This window comes from Talpa europaea, assembly GCF_964194135.1.
Source record: "Talpa europaea genome assembly, chromosome: 4".
NCBI classification, from domain to species: domain Eukaryota; kingdom Metazoa; phylum Chordata; class Mammalia; order Eulipotyphla; family Talpidae; genus Talpa; species Talpa europaea.
This window is the reverse complement of record NC_140070.1, coordinates 112,566,837-112,586,163: the sequence shown is the minus strand read 5'-3', so window position 1 is coordinate 112,586,163 and position 19,327 is coordinate 112,566,837. Positions and strand designations below refer to the sequence as shown.

At 37.9% G+C, this 19,327-nt stretch overlaps 1 protein-coding gene across 2 annotated transcripts in view; it reads left to right on the top strand.

Annotated features, from left to right (window-relative positions):
- The window catches only part of LPP (LIM domain containing preferred translocation partner in lipoma), a gene marked incomplete at both ends in the record, with an annotated part of 409,233 nt that overhangs the window by 304,746 nt on the left and 85,160 nt on the right, over positions 1-19,327 (top strand). For both annotated transcript variants that reach the window (XM_084231570.1, XM_084231569.1), the window contains one exon: positions 1,200-1,369. In XM_084231570.1, the coding sequence (XP_084087696.1) occupies positions 1,200-1,369 (170 nt within the window). The remainder of the gene's footprint in view (positions 1-1,199; positions 1,370-19,327) is intronic.

Genomic DNA, 19,327 nt, shown 5'->3' with positions numbered 1-19,327 from the left:
TGTGGTGCAGCGGGTTGAGCACAGTGCTGTGAAGCTGAGCGCAGCTCTGTGAAGCTGTCCGCAGCCTGAGCAGCATGAGTTCAATTCCCGGCCTGCCAGGGAGATTCCCACATGGCACAGCAGACCTCTTCTGTCGCGCCTGTTCTGCTCCCCACTCTATCTCTGGTGAATTTTCCACCCTCCCATGCCTCTGGCCTGTACCCCAGCTATTGTATAAATAAAAAATAAATCTAAAAAAAACAATTTATGTGGATCTGACTTCTGGCTCCAGATTCCCATGATAGAGCCGGATATTGATATTGATTGCAACCAGTCTCATATTGCTCACTGATATAAATATTTTAATTAGGTTTTATTGTTAATTTTAAAAAATTAATGTGAAATTTTCTAACTTAAATCTGCTTTCCATACGTGGTCCTGATGCGATAGGTATCAATTTAAGAACACTGAAAATTGCAGAACTCAGGGCCATAAGCAACCTAAAACCCAACATTATATGGAACTGCTACAGGATTTAGGGGTGTTGAATCTAAGGATGGACTTGGAGTCAATGCCAAATGAATTATAATAGCCTAAAAGGATCTTACTTGAAGAGATGAGTCTTGTTTCATGAGTCCCCAGAAGACAGAACTGGAACTATTGGGTAGCTGTTACTGTAAGGAAGTTTCTGATTATTATGAGAAAGAACATTCTAGCAATCTGGAAATAAAAAGAACTGCTTTTGTATCTACTTGCCACCACCAACTAGGTGCAGAGGTTTTGTGAAAGGAATTGAAGTTTAAGTTTGGATCCAGTGCCTTCCCAATCTAGCTGGACATAGACTAAGAAGAAAAGCTGCCCTACTGTGCGTTACGCAGTGTGCCTTCCACTCCTAATCTCCTGAATTCTGTTGTTACACTTGTGTGTGAGATGAGAGAAAGACACTGGTCTGACTACTTGGGGACTGGAGTTCAGCTCTGTCACTTTCTATGAGAACATAGCTGTGAGTGTCAACCCCTCAAATGGCTCAGGTCCCGTCATGGCAGTCTTCAGAGGGACAAGACTGGTGATCTTCCTCAAGATGGTGATGGCAGTCGTGGTAGTCCTATTGCTGCTGCTGACTTGAAGAATTTGCTATCTCCTCCACCTCAACTTCTTCGGAAGGACTGAAGGTATTACTAGGTGTGTTCTTAATAAGATACCCCTTTTCACTTTTGCAGGCCGCTGCGCTCGCTGTGGGGAAAACGTAGTTGGGGAAGGCACGGGATGTACTGCCATGGATCAGGTCTTCCACGTGGAATGTTTTACCTGCATTATCTGTAGCAACAAGCTCCGAGGGCAGCCCTTCTATGCTGTGGAGAAGAAAGCCTACTGCGAACCCTGCTACATCGTAAGTTCACATTTGATCCTCGGGTGCTTTGCAAAGATATATGCATTCTTTAAATTTATTTATATATTTCACATCATTGTTCATTTTTGTGCCAGTTTGATTTCTCCTCTCAGATTTAATCTCCACAAAATTACCAAGTGAACCATCACCATAGTCTCTTGTGCTCGCCACTCCCCTGTTTTGATCCCACTCCCCTGCTGAATGTCTCCAATTTATAGCTTTCCTACTAATTTTGCCTTGTTTTCCTGATCCCTTGTCTGGTTCCCTATATTCCACCTATAAGTGAGACCATCCAATATTTTTCTTTTTCCTGCTCACTTAATTCACTGAATATAATCACTTCTAGCTCCATTCATGTTGCTGTAAATGACCTGAGTTTATCTTTTTTGATTGCCGAATAGAATTCCATTGTGTATATGTACCACATCTTCTTGATCCAGTTATCTGTTTTTGGACATTAGGTTGTTTCCATATCTTAGCTATTGTAGATAGTGCTGCAATAAACATAGAGGTGCTGGGCCTCCCCGGTGGCACAGTGGTTGAGCACTGGGTTGAGAAGCTGCCCGCAGCCTCTGCAGCGCAGATTCAATCCCCGGCCGCCTGGCGAGGGTCCCACATGGCATGCAGACCTCTCCTGCCACCCGCTGCCCTCCTCAGCAGTGTACTTCATCAGTCTGCCTGTTCTGCTCCCTGCTCTGGCTCTGGTGAATTCTCTCACCCTCCCACGCTTCTGACTGTACCCAGTGCTTGTATAAATAAATAAATAAATAATCTTTTAAAAAAATAAAATAAAAAACATAGGGGTGCAGGTTTCCCTTCGAATTAATGCTTTTGTGACTGCAAAGTTATTTTTGATGCTAGGACATAGCCATTAGAGCTTTATTTGCCCTAGACTTCAAAACGTATGTGCATGTGTGTGCAAATAGCCACATCTTCATTTTTTGTATATGTTCCTATGAAATTGAAAAAGTGCATTGGGATGAGGCCAACTTTAAATTAGTGGTCTCATGGGAAGACCGTCCTCCTGTGCCTTTCAAGCATGTATGTGCTAGCACACTCCCTGAAGCATCGGAAAAGTTCCCCGAGTAGTAGCACCTCCTGCTGTTAGGTCTCACCTTGCATTTGAAGTCTCCTTTGTAGACCTTTGGATTTGTGAATACTCTTTAAAACTCCTGGTTCCTGGGCCTCCCGGGTGGCACAGCGGTTGAACTCTGGGTTGCGAAGCTGCCTGAAGCCTCCCCGGCACCGGTTCGATCCCCGGCCTGCCGCCCACTACTCCCCTCAGCAGTGTACTTTGGTCCTTCTGCCTGCTCTGCTCCCAGCTCTGGCTCTGGTGAATTCTCTCACCCTCCTGCACTTCTGACCGTACCCAGTGTTTGTATAAATAAATAAATAAATCTTTTAAAAAAATAAAATGAAACTCCTGGTTCCTTTGAATCACCCTCCCCCCAATAATGTAATTTGTTTTTTTTTATTGAGACCGTATTTTTTTACAACACTGTGCATGATGCAGAATTCACCTCTTACCTACCCAAACCCAACATGCCACACCCAACAGTTTTTCAATGAAGCAAACAAAGAAACACTTGTTTTATACAGAAATGAATAGTAATGACCATTAAGTTAACAAATCCTTCCCTTTTTTGGAGAACACAGCAACAGTATTTAAATGGCATAGCTGGATAACTAAAATAAACTTGTAGTCACATTAGCTAAGCTTTTTTCTGGACAACATAAATCTACATGGTAGGTTATCTTCTGATAGAGCGATTTGGCAATGAACAAAAACTTTCCGTGTAACCTGAAGTAAATTTCTTTCCTATCTTTCTGCATGTCTTTAATCTCTGTTTTAATGCTTGTTAGTGGAAAAAGTAGTGATTTTGCAAACCCACAAAAGAAGCATGATTTGGCCTCCAGCCTCCCCGAGACTTTTAACATAAAAGAAACCCCTGGTACAAAATATTGGGTATAACATGTAGCTTTGCACATCAATAAGGTTCAAGTTTATTGCAGAAGTTGCTGGGTGCCTTGTTCTTTTCCCAGAAGCTGACAGTCTAACTAATTGCCAGGCCTGGAGTCTGAAGCTCAGATCTGAAAGTTCTTCAAGATTAAGATCTCATTTTGGCAACTCTAGGTTCAAGTTTATTATGTTTTTCTCTCTAAAGGCAGCTTAAACACCTATAACATCATTATGTTGCCATTCAGTGTTAGAGGTGGAAAAAGAAATCTTAAGATCATTAGTCTAACTCCTGTCTTTAGAAGTGAAAATGTAGAGAGGCAGAGAGGAGCACAGTGATTTCTATCATTAGAGTCAGAGCTAGTTGTCACACCCCTAGTTCCATATTCTTTGTAGACATCACCTCATTTTAGTTTGTCTAAAACATAAGTACAGTAATGCCCTGTTAATCTGGAGTGAATAATTACATATCAGGGAATGTCTAGTGAACAAAAACTTACCTCTTTGGGAAATAATATTTCAGATATCACCTTTTGAAATCTTTGTTGAAAAGAGAAAATTACAAATTCCTCTACTTTTTTTTTTTTTTTATAGAGGCATGCTTTATATATTTGTTTGCTGGTTTGTTTGTTTGTTTTGTTTATACATGCACTGGGTACAGTCAGAAGCGCGGGAGGGTGAGAGAATTCACCAGAGCCAGAGCGGGGAGCAGAGCAGGCCGAAGGACCGAAGTACACTGCTAAGGAGAGCAGCGGGCGGCAGGAGAGGTCTGCGCGCCATGTGGGACCCTCCTCCAGTGGCCGGGGAGCAGCCGCGGATTGAACCGGCGCCGCAGAGGCCGCGGGCAGCTTCGCAACCCAGCGCTCAACCGCTGCGCCACCGGGGAAGCCCAAATTCCTCTACCTTTTATAAACAGGCTGAGTGATCTGTCACTTACCGTGGTTTAGGACCACCGCTAGGAAATAATGCATCGCAATAAGCTATGTGAAATGATGTCAGCAGAGCATGCAAGAGAACCGTGACTGTTTGTCCCTCTGCTAAGTGACTATAGACTTGTGTCTTTTTATGAGTCTTGTATTTATTTTTCATCCAGTTTTGACCACCTTGTTAATTCCTGCTATTCTAATGGTGCTCTTGATGTCTCCTTCAATTTTTCTTTTTATTCTTTATGAGCTAAGACTCATGAGCAATATTGGAAACCACTGTAAGTTGGTGTGAAGAAATTAGTTTGAATTTGCTTCCATCACTAATGCTTTGTCTCTTTGCAATAGTTACTTAATCTATCTCAGTCTTTCCTCATATTTATAATGGAATGATTGCAAGATTTTCCCCAAAAGTTTGTGAAGATGAAATAAGGCAATCCATATAAAGTACATTGGCTTGTGTAGGCAATGGTGGTGGCATGGGTTTTATACTGAGTTTAATTTTGATAAGATTCCTGGCCTGTTTAATATTTATTGCTTTGTGTGCTTCTGTGAGTACGTAATAAGACCAAAAAAAGTCTAATCTGACTAAATTAAGGGTTTCTACAGTGTGTGGGTTTCCATCTCCATTCCAGGCATAGGCTTGGGGATTCTCTAAGATGCAATTCCTTCTGCTTTTGTCCCAATGCTGTGTTTATGACAAGGAACACTATCTGGGAGATATTTAATCATATTCTTGGAAGAGCCGGGTGAATTCAAATAATGGAAATCCTTAACATCCTTTTTGACTTCTCTCCCTCATAAGAACCTTGAATCAAGATTTTTCTTTAATGAGATCTATCCATGGTGACTCTAAAATTTAATTTAATTCTTATCAGAATTCAGTTAAGCTTTACTCAAAGACCCTTGTTCAGTATTGATTTCAGAGTTCAGAACAGCACTCAAGTCCTCAGATGGATGTTTTAGCATTTTAATTTCTTCTTAACTTTCATAAGTCCAATAAGCTGCCAGACTAGAAATGCAGAGTTCTCTGTTTCAGGGGGTGGATGAGGATTGGGGAAACTAACAAATTAAGATGAAACATTTATTTTGAAGATGGAGTTTGTATTAGGAGGGCCCTAGGATTGTGTGTATCTCTCTTAGAACCAAAGCCCTGGGAACAGGAAGCACCTACCTTATCATTCAGTCAAATTGCCTGTTGATCCTGACTGTCTGATGAATATCCAGTATAAAACTGACCATCTGGTGAATATCCAGTATAAAATAGAGAAAATGCAGACCCTGGGATGCAATTTCTCATTTTTCTCTTTGCTTCATTGATAATACCAGAATACTGAAGGTAGTGCTTTAATTAATTATTTCTGTTTACGGATTACACATATTTGATGCTGTGATTTCATGAAGTCTAAGTAGTTGGTAACCAGTCTAATATAAATTTATTTTTACTTAAATTGGTTATCGATCAATTTACATGTGTTGAGGGAAAATGTACCAATAACATCTCATTTTTGTTTCAGTCATGATTCATATTTTCCTGTGTTCTCTTGAATCTTTTCTCCTTACAGATATAGAAGTATAAGTGCATTTCATTCAGTAAGGCATTGCATTTCTCTAAATCATTATATACATGCCTTCTTTTGTTTTTTCTATTGATTGACTTAATATAAATATCTATATAGATATCCATTGTTGATAGTCTTCATTTTAAAATTTTTAACCCATTTATCTGAAAATTGCTTGCATATTATATTTTAAAGTCATTTGTCACTAGACAGGTATTGGGTATTTTCCAAACTTTTATTTAGTCTAAAAAAATAGCATGCATATAAATGAGTAAAATTTTATATTTTTCCATTTTGAACTTCTCAGCATAATATTTTTAACTTATATTACCAATTTTACTGTTAGGCAATTTAGAGAACTTTTGCTAAGTTCCTTAGGATTTTTCCAGCTTACTAAACACCCAGTAATAATGAGATCATATGTTAAACTATAACCTATCCACTGTGGAAGAGGGTTATTTATGATTATTTGAACCAATACATGATTACATAATATTATTTTGCGTTTGTGTAATTATTAGCAAAATTAACGAAATACCTTTCTACTTTGGTGATAGATCTTTTAAAAAGCTTAGTTTTGATTATTCTGTGGACTTGCATTAACAAACGGATTCAAATTGAGAAGTGCTAGGGTTTCTTGGGGTGTAAAATGACATAAATAGAATATATTGGTTCTAGTCCTTGCTCTCCTGATATGACCTTGAGTAACTCAGTTAATTTCCAAGGACCAGTGTCCTCATTTTTAAAGGAAATTAATAAGATCTGCCCTGTCTTCAAAGAGAAGGGATGAACAAATGTGATATTTTATACATCATGAAATCATTTACTAATATAGGGGCTTAATTTGATTAATAGCTTTATTGTCATTGCTTTTTCTTTTAGTACCAACTGATAGAATTTAGAAATTCTCTTAGTTTGGGGTAATTCCATAGCTGCAGTTGCTATGGAAATACTGAAATAAATAGATGTCATAGGAGGAATATGAGGACATAGAAGAGGTTCATGCTTTACTGCAGTTTTTCATGTTGATAGGAGTGGGAAGGGTAGCCAGAGTGCCTCCCACGGCAGTGTCCTTCTGCCATTACTGAGACAGGCTTGCCCGTAAGTATGGATTCACAGAATTTCTGTGTTCTTCACATTGCCAGGAGTCTGGTCCTGCAGATTCAGCACATCAGAGATTCTCAGTAATGTCTGTTTTACAAAATGGCTGTCAAGAATCTTCCCCAAAACCAGGACTGTGACTCAGAGTGGACTGAGTCCAGCTCTTAACTCTCCAACAGTGGAAGTTGCAACAGACATTTTTATTAGAGTTAAAGTCCAAGTGATTAAAGGCCTCAGGAAATAGGAGGTCAACTCCACAGGAGACTAAACACTTTAAGGTTCCTGAATTTGAGGCATTAGTGGCCAACAGACTAGTGACCTTTTGCTCTCTTGTGTCACTAAATGACTACAGTTAAAACACTCTAAATTTCAACCTACATTAAGAAGTAGGTTTGTACCTCTGCAGGAAAGTTGTCTTTTTATATGTTCAATTTCTTCTAATAAAATGTTTTAAAAGCAGTTATGGCCTCTGCTTTATGTGGGTGTTGGAAAAGGCAATGAGAGTTTGAACTAAACTGGAAAAATCCACATGAATTTCCTTCCTCTTTTGTTTTTTTTAAAGATTTATTTATTTATGCATACAGAACTGGGGTGCAAGCCAGAGGTGAAGGGGGCAGGGGTGAGCAGATTCACCAGAGACAGAGTGGGGAGCAGAACAGACGGATTGACTGAAATACACTGATAAGCAGTGAGAGGTCTGCCGCGCCATGTGGGAATCTCCCTGGCCAGCCGGGGAGAAGCCAACCCATGCTGCAACAAGCTATAGACAGCTTCATAGTGCTGCACTCAACCCACTGCGCCACTGGGGAGGCCTAATAATACATCAAGTTTTAATGCAAAAACATTTTTTCTGATTAAAAATAATCATCATAATAACAATTGTTGAATGCTATAACTTTTACAGAGCTCTTTTATTTCACTTTATCCTCTAATGTTCTAAGGAAATAGGTACAATTGTAATGGCCTTCATTTCAGTAGTAAAGAATTGACTTTAGACAAAGTCAGCTTGCTCAGTTTTCTAGAGCTTGAATGTCACAATCATCACTTGAACCTGGCCTTTGATTTCAAAGTCTATCTCTTTCCACAAATACAAAAAAAATCACTAGAAATCCCACTTGTTATTACTGTTTCCTTTTGCCTAATTAATTTATTCTTCTATTACCATTTCTTCATGATATGGATTCAAAAATATATGGGTCACTTTTACTCTGAATTTTATAGCTATGGCTTTTGCCTTATTTTTGACATTAGGGAAATACTGAGCTCAGAATATTCTTTCTATCGGTAGTAATTCTTCTTTAAAAAAACTTACTAAATATCGTATACTCATTGCAGAAAAATTATAAGGTATATGAAAAAGGTTCATGATTGGCCCACCTAAATATTATAACAGCTTACAGTGTACCACATGCTCCTTTTCTATTCAGTTTGCTATAGGACAAGGTGAGGGGCATCCCAGAACCCCTAAACCTGCCTGCTCTATTAGGTTCTTGCCAACAGCTGCATCAAAACAAAATATGTAAGATCTTTAATGGAAAGGAACTTAATTTTTTTTATATTTTTTATTATATCTTTTATATCACTGTGTATTCCCCATAAAATAACCACCACTAGTTCACCCATGAACCATCACTATAGTCCCTTGTGCTCTTCTCTCCCCTACACTGATCCCTTTTCCTCCCCTTCTGTCTCATAATGTCTCTTATCCATAGTTGCCAGTTAGTTTTGTATTATTATTATTGTTGTTGTTGTTGTTATTTTTGTTACTTTTCTCCAGATCCCTTATTTGATTCCCCTACATTCCTCCTACAAGTGAAGCCATTCCGTATTTTTCCTTTTCCTGCTGACTTATGTCACTGAGCATCATCCCTTCTAGCTCCATCCATGTTGCTGCAAATGGCATGAGTTTATCTTTTTTGATTGCTGAATAGTATTCCATTGTATGTATGTACCACATCTTCTTGATCCAGTCATCTTTTTTGGACATTTGGGTTGTTTCCATATCTTACCTATTGTAAATAGTGCTGCAATAAACATAGGGGTGCAGGTATCTTTTTGAATTAATGATTTTGTGTCCTTTGGGTAGATTCCTAGGACTAGAATTGCTGGGTCATATGGTAGCTCCATTTTTAGTAATTTGAGGAACCTGCACACAGCTTTCCTTAGTGGTTGGACCTGTTTGCATTCCTACCAGAAGTGTAAGAGAGTTCCTGGAAAGAAACTTACAATTAGTGTGCAACAAAGAAAAGACAAAGAATATAGTTTGCAAATCCAGCACCTGATGTTACCCATCCCCTCCTGGGTAAATGCCCAGCTAAACAAGGTTGTCCCAAAGCAGGGACACGGAGGTCCAAAAGTCTGCCATGACTCTAAAATACTTTCTGGTGGGAACCCACAGATAAGGGTTAGAAACAGTCGGGCAAGTCTGAGAGGAAAAGAGCAAAATCAAAAATCAAGACAAATGCTACCATTGTTAACCTTCCCCTGGGATCTCTCACCCACATCTCTTTCAACCAGTCCAGGTTCAAGAAGCAAACATGGTTTCTTGACAAGTCTCTCTGCTCCATGTGCCTCCTCCAAGTCTCCTTGTGCTCCTTCTTGCTTCCTTTCTTCTTCAGTCTCCTCTCCAGCTTCTTCTCCCGCTGTTCATCTCTACCCTCTTTTGAGTGGGGCAGGAAACCGTGAACCTCCCCTTTATCTGGGAACAACCCTGTTACAAATAAACTTATGTGTGTGTGTGTGTGTGTATACACACACATCCTATGCAAGGCACATAACCATGCATCTATCTATATGCATGTGGTTACATATCATGGCATTGTATCCATTTTAATTAGTAACTTTTAGAATATAAAACTTTGCCTTCTACATAAATAATTTTTCTTTTAACTATTTCATTGACATTCAAAGAAAATGTATAACACCTCCATATCCTTTCTAAAAAAGTAACTCAAAGAAATGTTTCAGCAGATAAATCAATCAAAATAAAATACATGGGAAATCATAGCACATAAAATATTAAACAATAACCAATAAAACTAACATTTAAAAATAGAGATAGGAAAAGATGTAATAGCAAAATCAGACCAGAAGAAAATATTGATTATCTGCTAACTTCAATAGTAAGAGCAGAAAAAGCATAATTCAGTACAAAACCAAGCAAGTAGGCCAAAGAACATTTTTTTGATAAATATCCCAGTTTCTGAGGAACAATCCTAAGTCTTTCCTTATTAAATCCCATTAGATTGAAATATATAATATACAAATATTAAGGAAATATGAGATGAAAATGGTAAAATCATATTTTTATAAAACTTTTAACACATACTTTCATTTTTTGACAACCAATTATTGGTCTTGAACACTATGATTAATAAGATTGACTTAATCTTCTTAATATGACCGAACATTATATATTCTTTCCAAATCCCATGGAAGAGTTAGAAAAACATTGAATTCTAATAGAAAAAGTAAGAGTTATATATAGTTTAGCTGGCAGAATTGCACATGGCAACATATTAAAATAAGCAATCTCTAAAATGTGAACAAATCAACACACTAATGGATAAAGAATACTAAGAAGATAGTGATAACACTGCATGACCCTGAAAATAAGATGCAGACAAAGCAGAATCACAAGTAATGTTAATATCTTCTTCCATTGAAAGAGCACAAATATTTTAATTTTAAAACCAAAGGACAACAAAATCGATCTCAAAGAAGGAAACATTTAAAATAAGGTCACTTATTTAAAAATTGAAAACTGCTAGAGATTTTAGGCTCTGGAGATGATTCTTTGAAAGGAATAATGTAAGAAACATCCAATAAAGATATTCAAAAAAGAGAAAGAAAAATTACATAATATTAGGAATGAAAAAAGAAGTTCTTAGCATCGATATAAAAGATAGTTTAAATTATTGTACTGAAAAGTTTTATTATATAAAACTCTATTATATAAAACTATTTTCTGTGTAAATCTAAAATACAGAGAAAGACAACTTGAATAACCTCATAAACATGGATGAAATGCAGAGCTACAACCTGAGATAAAAGGAAATTTCACTGAAAGGATTTTTCAGGTCTTTAAAGAACAAATGATTCCTGTGTTGTTTCATAGCCTGGCCAGAGAAGATAAACTTCACAGATTACTTTATAAAACTGGCCTGATCCTGATTATTAACCTAAATTCCCCAGTCCCTGTGACCTTATGCTAATTAACCTAAAGGAATGCAGAAATCCTAAATGAAGTGTTAGCAAATTGAATACCATATAATGAAATATCCTGGATTATTTCATGCAAGTTAGGACAATATTAGAAATCTGTTTATTAATTATATTGATCAAAAAAAAAAAACAGAAAGAAAAACAAAACAAGATATCTCCCTACTTGCCAAAAGGGCATTTAATGGGATTTATCAGACATTTCTTGTTTAAAAACAAAAATAACTGCAGTAGCACAAAACAAGCTCTAAAGTAAATAGAAAAGAGTTTAAAAGGATAAAAGTTTGCCCAGTCTTCTTCCTAGATATAGGTATGCACAGGGTCATGGACATTTTATTTTATTGTTCTTAACATTCTATATTTTGTACTGGAAATTGAAAAACAAAATAAAGTCATATATATATGAATAAGATCTATATTCAAAAATGTCTATATAGATATCTTATTTTTGTGATATATATATTTCAATTTATTATGCAATTATTTTAACACAGATAAAGATATAAAGCATGAAATTGCTTTAAATGCAAAATTCAATACATTCATTATCTAATTTAGAAATTCCTTTGAAATCTCTAATCCCATTCCCAAAACCTCTGTACACAGGAGGTAACCATGAATTTCTTTATATTGATAGTTCTGTTACATATCTTTAAAAAATATATAGTGTTTCTTAATTTTACAAATGGCATTGTGCATACCTTTTTCACTCAAAATTATAAGACTGAGATGTATAAAAGTTTATGGATGACATTATTTTCTAGTGGAAATCCGAGAAAATCTGACATATTAGAATAAGGAAAGTTTAGTAAGCTCACAAAATAAAAATGACAAATTTAGGTTTAAAATAATGACAGGAAAATATTTTTAAATAGAAGCAGCAAAATAAATACATAGGCAAACCTTTCAAAGCACAAATAATCTAAGTGAAGAAATGTTAGAAAATTTTACGGTGATTATTAACTCTTGAGCAAAATGATTCAAGGATGGGCTTTGATTTGGAAAGCACCTCTCACTTTAACACAGTCATGTCATCACCCTGGATTTCAGGGGAGGAAGAACAGTTAGTACTCAGTCCTTTGCCGACAGTATTTACTTTGCCTTTGTTCCCAAATAGTTCCAGTCTTTGCTTATCTTGGGTACTGCTCACCATATACCTGTAGGCAACAAGCATCCATAGTAAGGACAGCAAAGTAGACTGTCCAGAATGAGAAAGGTTTAGCAGAATAGAACCTCTTCCTAAGGTTCCTGTCCCCAGCTCTATTATTTTCTGTTGCATAGAATTAAAATGCATTTTAAGGGCCTGGAAGAACCTTAGAAATTCAGTGACTTCATTTTGTAGCTGAGAAAGCTTGTAGCCCAAGAAAGCTGACTGATTTGCCTGAGGTTATATGGTTTATTAATGGCAAAGGCAGGAATAGAAATGTTGAGCCCTGATGAACTTCAAACCTTCAAAGCACTGCTTTCTTTGGGACTGACATGAATAGATTTGACCATATGTGGCTTCAAGCTCTAGGGAAACATCCCTAGAAAATATTGGATTTTGTAAATTTGGGTTGGAGTGTAGAAATAGGACAGTGTTTGCTCCAGCCCAACCAAGATGGAGCTTCTCAGATTTCCAGGTTAAATGCCTCCGAAACTTTATGCTAGAGCCTTCCCACTGCCCCAGTTTGTTTATTTTTAAATCAAGCATGAACTCATCTCTCGGTGTTTGCCAAAGTTTGGATGAATGTCAGCATCAGGCCACTGTAATAATGGTTTAAGATTATTTAATCCTATTACTTATACACTTCATTAGGCTGAGTGAATTGTTGGCAGTGGTTCAGTAAACTTCCTACTTTAGAGATAAAGCGATGGAAGGAAAATAGGGAAAGAGTCTGTTTCTTCTTTTCTTTTATATTTATCTTATATCTCCTGAAGGATAAAGGAATGATAATTACCCAGCTACAGCAAGGAATCTGTGTTAGTAGGGTCTTCGGCGGAACTGTTCTGTACCATCAGCAGTGAAAAATGTCTATAACCTTATATTTCCAATTAAAAGAAAAAGGATTGGAGTAAAGAGGAGTGTGTGTGTGTGTGTGTGTGTGTGTACATGTGTGTGTGAGAGCGAGAGATGGGGGGAGAGAAAGAGAGAGAGAGAGAGAAAGAGAGAGAGAGAGAGAATCTAGAAAACTTAAGGGACCAGGAAAATGAATAACTATAAGAAAGTGAAAATCAAAATCAACAAAAAACTATGAACCAGAGACACTCTATGGGGGGTAAGGGGCGGGAGGGGAGGGATTGGGGTCAAAATAAGGGGGTTGCAATTGGATGGGGAATATAAAAATAAAATTTATTATAAAAAAATAAAAAATAAATAAACTTTAAACCTGAAGCCTCTTCGATAACATATTCAGTATTTTTGGGGGGAGACCTGGTGGAAAGCAGCAAATAATCTTCAAAAAAAAAGTAAAGTCAGGTTTAGTTCACACCCAATTGACCAGCTTCTATTCTGCATCTACCTCATTTATTTTAGTTTAAATTTCCCCACCAACAGAATGAAAGTAGTATTTATTACCTCTGTAGCTAAATGAGGGTTCAGAGAGGCTGACAGAGCTGAGCAAAAATCAAAGTGTGGAGGCATTGAGCAGTAAATAACTGCATAGGACCAAGTCCCAGGGACATACATACAAAATCTGCAATTTGTGCCTAAATTGAATCACTAAAGTACAATTATTAGTCAGCATTTCAGTCTCTGGAATGTTACATGCAGGCGTCTGGGTGGAGAGCTCTCAGAGTCTTAGGGTGGCTTCAAATCATGATACTGGAAACTTAGTTTCCCCAAATGTGTCAGAGATCACCTGCTTTAGAATCATTTTGAATTCCTCATTAAAAAAGTAAAGTTCTGGTCTGAACCACTCCCTAGGATTTCTGCACAAAGAAGCAGAAAACTTGCACTTTCTTTACAAGACTCTGTAGGGAGGATTCTCATGCACATTCAAGATGGAGATCTGTGTATCTGCACGTCTAGACCAGCTCATTGAAGAAATGTTCCCCAAATACTTCATTTTTATCTCCCATCTCTCCTATACATTCTTTTTACAACACTTGACCAAACTGGAGTCTCCTGTCATAGATGTTGAGATGTTAGGCTTCTCTGCTGTGTGCCTTTCCCTATCTTCATCTTTTGAAAATCTCTATCAACCAACCTGAAAAAGTTCTCCTGGAATTTCCCCAAATAGATTTGGCCTTTTCTGAACATGTATGGATTTTGTTTCTCCTTCGCTCACCGAACTTAACCCTCTATAACTGGTATTATAGGATAAAGGAATGAGTCTTTGACACATTCCCACACTAATTTGAAACCATTAGAGTGTGTATGTGGCAGGTGGTGCGTGTGTAGTCACATTTGATTCTTCTTTTTTTTTTCTCTGTAGTTCTTGTCATTATAGGTGAGCCTATACTGCTTTGATATTGAGGGGTAAGGGGCCCTGGAGAGACCCAGTGTCTGTCTCCATAGAGTCTTTGACTCTGCCCTTTTAGTGTACCTTGGATTTGAGAATGTGTGCACAGAAGAAGCAACCTGTAAGCAGTCATTACTAAAATGTAAATATTAAAGATTGACAGGAAAGATGTGAGAGTGAAGCCGGCTGCCTTGCTTCCAGCCATAGAATTATCATAAGAGCTACCCCACTCAAGGTCAAACAGAGACCTGACTCACAGATGAAAATTGCCAGGGAGTTTGAGTGGAAGTTCTCTGATGTTCTGATGACTTTGAATGGGACATGGTAATTCCCGCCCACAGCCAGGCTTACTAAAATTAAATAAATAAAAATCTGCTTCCTGGAGCTCTTTGCTCACCTCCCTGCAGCCCAGACTGACATCATTGCAAGACAACTGCTCCTTTTGACCACTTCATAGTAACAAGGGTTTGAGGTATTGGAGGCCTTCAAAAAATATTGGTTTCCTTTTGGTGCGTAAAGAGGATTTAATAATTCAGTCTCTCACATTTACAGTTTGGGAAAGTAGGATGTTAAGAGAGGAGAAAAGATTTGCTTGGGATGATACAACTGGACAGAGGCAGTGAGCCCTCCAAGCAACCTGAACAATCACAAATAGACACATAGAATGAGATTTAGAATTACATCAACTATTTTTGGAAAGGAGAGTAAACATCTCCCACATACAAGTTATTTTTCCTTTATGGACTCTTTCATAGTGCCAAAGGATATTTGAGCCAATTTATATTAATAAAGGCATTGAGATAACTTAGTTAAAATAAAACCTGATAAAATGTGTCATTAAAAAAAGGTGAAATTTTGTAGTTTCATAGTCTACTTTAGCAAAGACTCTGAACCCTGTAATAAAGCATAACATATCAAGAAGTCTTTCCATGAGATAAGTAGTACTAAGTGTGCTGGGACCTCAGAAGAAAGCTCAGCAGGGAGGAAGCAGGGACATGTGGGGAATTCAACCAGCAAGTCCTCAGGGAGACAGAGGCCTGGAGCATGTGTCCTATGGGAAATAATATTTTCTCCTAAAGCCAACATTCATTTTTTTTTTTTTCAATCCTGATGGGCCAGTGAAACTGTTGCTATTCATTTTTACAAATTATCAGAATCAAGGCTTAGAAATTCAAGAGCCCTGGAAAGGGAGGAATTAGTGTAGGATTAGAGCACAACTTTGACCTGCATGCTAAATCTTAGCCTCTACCTTTCTCTTAAATAAATTCAAACTAACAGATGGCCTGTCATCAGATAGGACTTTTTTAAAATCAGCAAATCTCCTTTACAGCCCTCAGGTCCCAGTTTCGTTAGCACTGTTTTGAGACTTGTTCCTTATGCCCTTCCACTCATAGACAAGCACTTCCTCCTGCGTCCCTATTTATGGACACCATTGTTTTCATCCTTCCCTTTATTTTAACCCTTCACTGCTTCAACCTTATATTAGAAGACCATCTCACCTCATGTATTCAAACTTTCAGCTCCCAGGAGCTATTACAGGGCAACGCTAATATGAAATGGGTAGCCTGACTGCGTCAAAGGGACTTATAATTAATACTGAGCCGCAGGCACACACAAAAAGGCTAATAAAGGGTTTATTTACAAAAGAAAGGAAAATGAAGAAATGAATAACTCTGGTAGAAAGCGAGGCAGATAAATTTGTGAATGTGTCGTACCATTTCGCTGAGCTGGAACCCCAATAGCATGCTGAGAACCAGCGAAAAACCAAGATCCAGCCCCCCCCCCTCCCCGCCCAAGGCCCACATGTCTGGTTATATACCAAACCTGGCTGCACAACTCCACCCTCAGGTCCCAGAAATCCTCCCTTCGGTGATGATGACATTATGGGATTTGTAGTTTTTGGTGTCTTGGATCTCTTTGGTCTGGAGTGGGGGTGGGGTCCATAAAACCTATTTGTGGAGTTTGTTCAGGACATCCTTTCCCCCTTATTCTGTTGTTCTTTATATCTTTTCTCTGTTTACTCCACATTTCCCAAAGTGATGCCCAGAATTATACCTCTTAACCTGGGTATTTATTTTTAATGAATGTATTAGCCAGTAAGGACTACCACATCAAAATACCATGGACTGGGTGATTTTAACAACAGAAATTTATTTCTCACAATTCTGGAGGCTGGAAGTCCAAGATTGAGGGGTCAACATGGTGCATTTCTGGTGAGAGCTCTCTCTTGGCTTCTTACTGTGCCCTCACAAGGCAGGGAAGGGAGGAGGGGGCAGAAGGAGAAGCTCTCTGGTCTCCTTTTATAGGAGTCCTTATCCCATCACCCTCTTAACCTCAGATAAACCTAATTACCTCCCAAAGTCTCATCTGAAAATACTATCACATTATAAATCAGGGATTCTAAGTGAACTTGAGAGGGGCACATTTCAGTCTATAGCATTGAATTACAACTTTTGGCCATAAGTTGATGGATATGTTATTGGCACAGCTGATGGAGTGTTGATCACAATATCCTATATTCCTAGGTGTAGATGCTACATACTTAGGCATTTAACAGGTGTTTATTGAGAATTCTGCTGCCTTTAAAGAATTTTACTAGACACTCAGTAGGGCCCTATTAATGTTTAAAAGCATTATAAAGTCTTGCTGCATTTAAATTTCAGGATACACTTTTACCCTCTAGATCTTACCTCATTTTTAAGACTAGAGAAAAGAGAAAGACTTGTTTCTTTAGAGGGTTGTTTCACATTCCTATTAGATCATTAGGAAATTGGCACTAGTGGCAGGAAGCCAAACTGTCCTGAGTCTGGCTGGGTCGTGTCTGCAGGTCATTCCAGCAAAGCTGCTGGAATAACGATGTGTTCTCCCATAAAGTGTTTTTTGTCAAAGTCTCTTTTGGAATTAACTCCTCATGCACAGATCAATAACCCTCACCAACCTGCCAAGGTAATTAAGAGGTGGCCGGTTCAGCATTCCTATTAATTAAGTTCAAAGGAAAATAAAATGAAGAAGGTTGTTTTTGTGAAAATGTGCTGTCAGATTTTGCTCAAATGTGTTTCTAAGTTTTTCTAAAGGAGAATCCAGGAAATGGAAGGAATTACCACCTCCCTGGCCTTGGGCAAAGTGAGCATTTCAACATGTATCTCTTAAATATTTTTAACTGAAGTGTTAACTATTTGCTGGTTGTAAGAGCCATTGAATGAGCAGCTTCTGTGAACAGAGGACTGTGTTAAATGCTGTGGGGGACACAGAGCTGCTTGAAGTTCGGCCCATCTTCTCATAAAGCCCTTAGGTGAACAAGAAGCATCAGACATGCACGCAAATATAACACAAGGCAAAGTCAATCTGAGATTCAGGCTGAAGTCAGAGAAAAGGCTGGGAGGAAGAGACCAGAATCAAGAGAGACTCCCAGATGACTCAGCATTTGAGCCAGGCCTTGACAGTGGAGTAGGATTTGATAGCAGAAAAGGAGGGAACAAAGAAGAACAATTTCAATTTCTAAATATTCATTTTCTATGTTGAACTCTTTTATAACTTTGGGGATCAAAAGAAAAGAAACCAGCCTATTGGCAAGTAAATATTTATTAAGCATATTTTGTATGAATATTGTTCTGCAATAGTTTGTTACTGAAGGAGTTTAAAAAAGATCTGCTGGGTCACAGGTTTTGTTTTTCTGCAACATGATGGGTAGTTCTTGGATTCATCACCTTCCCCTGATTGCATCTTCATGGGATTCTTGACAAGGCCAAATTTCCTTTGCCATGATAAACAGGATAAACACAAGCCAAGGGAAAAGTTATATTGATGCTGTCCTTCCCTTTGTGAAAGGTAGATCCTTAAAAGCTAGGAAAGAAGTGCTAGTTTATGTCTAGTCTGTTCACAATCCATTTTTGCTGGTAGACTTGCAGGGAAATCAAGATTGATGCCATGGAAACTGCAGTGGACTTTTAAGATTCTCTCTCACGTCAGCTCTTCTTTGTGCAGTTTAGTAAACTGATTAGTAAGAATGCAATATTTCAAGGTAAAAGGGCCCTGTGAATTTCCCAAATCATGTAACAACCAGATTATTATTTGTTATTTGTTACTTTCACATAGAATAGAATGATTAGACTCTTGCAAGAAAGAATAACTTGACTCCCAATTCCCTGAATTACCGTTGGATGGTATTAGGCAACTTCATTTAATAATCTACCTGTTTTCCAGCTATGTTAATTATATATCTTTTAGCATTTACCATCTGTACCAATCGCTTAGCATAATAATACCTTATACTTAAATACATGTGCCCAAAGTACTTTTATAATTGTTTATTTGATGTTCAGGACAATCCCACAAGGCAGGTGTTTTTTCTAGCTTAGATAGGAGAAAGCTGAGGCTCAGAGAAGATAGCCCATGAGAATAAGAAACTGAAACAGAGCTCTGACATCTCTTTTCTGTCTGTGTCTGCTTTCCTTACCTCGGCATCTCAGCGGCCTCCCTAAGTGAACTTTCTTAGCCATTGAGTGATTATTTACTGAGTACCCTCTGTAATTTCAAACATTATAGTGGGCATTGGACTTAAAAAATTGGAAAAAGACTGTGCCCAATCCTTGAGTAATGACCATTTGAAAGAGGTAACCACACTAACAGACAAGTATGTAGAATGTTCAGTGAACAAAAGGTGTTGAGCTGTCTTTGAGGGAATAGTAGGGACTTTAAAGACTATGGGTTCCACTTTGAAGCTATTTACCTGAGCAGGTCACAGCCCTTTC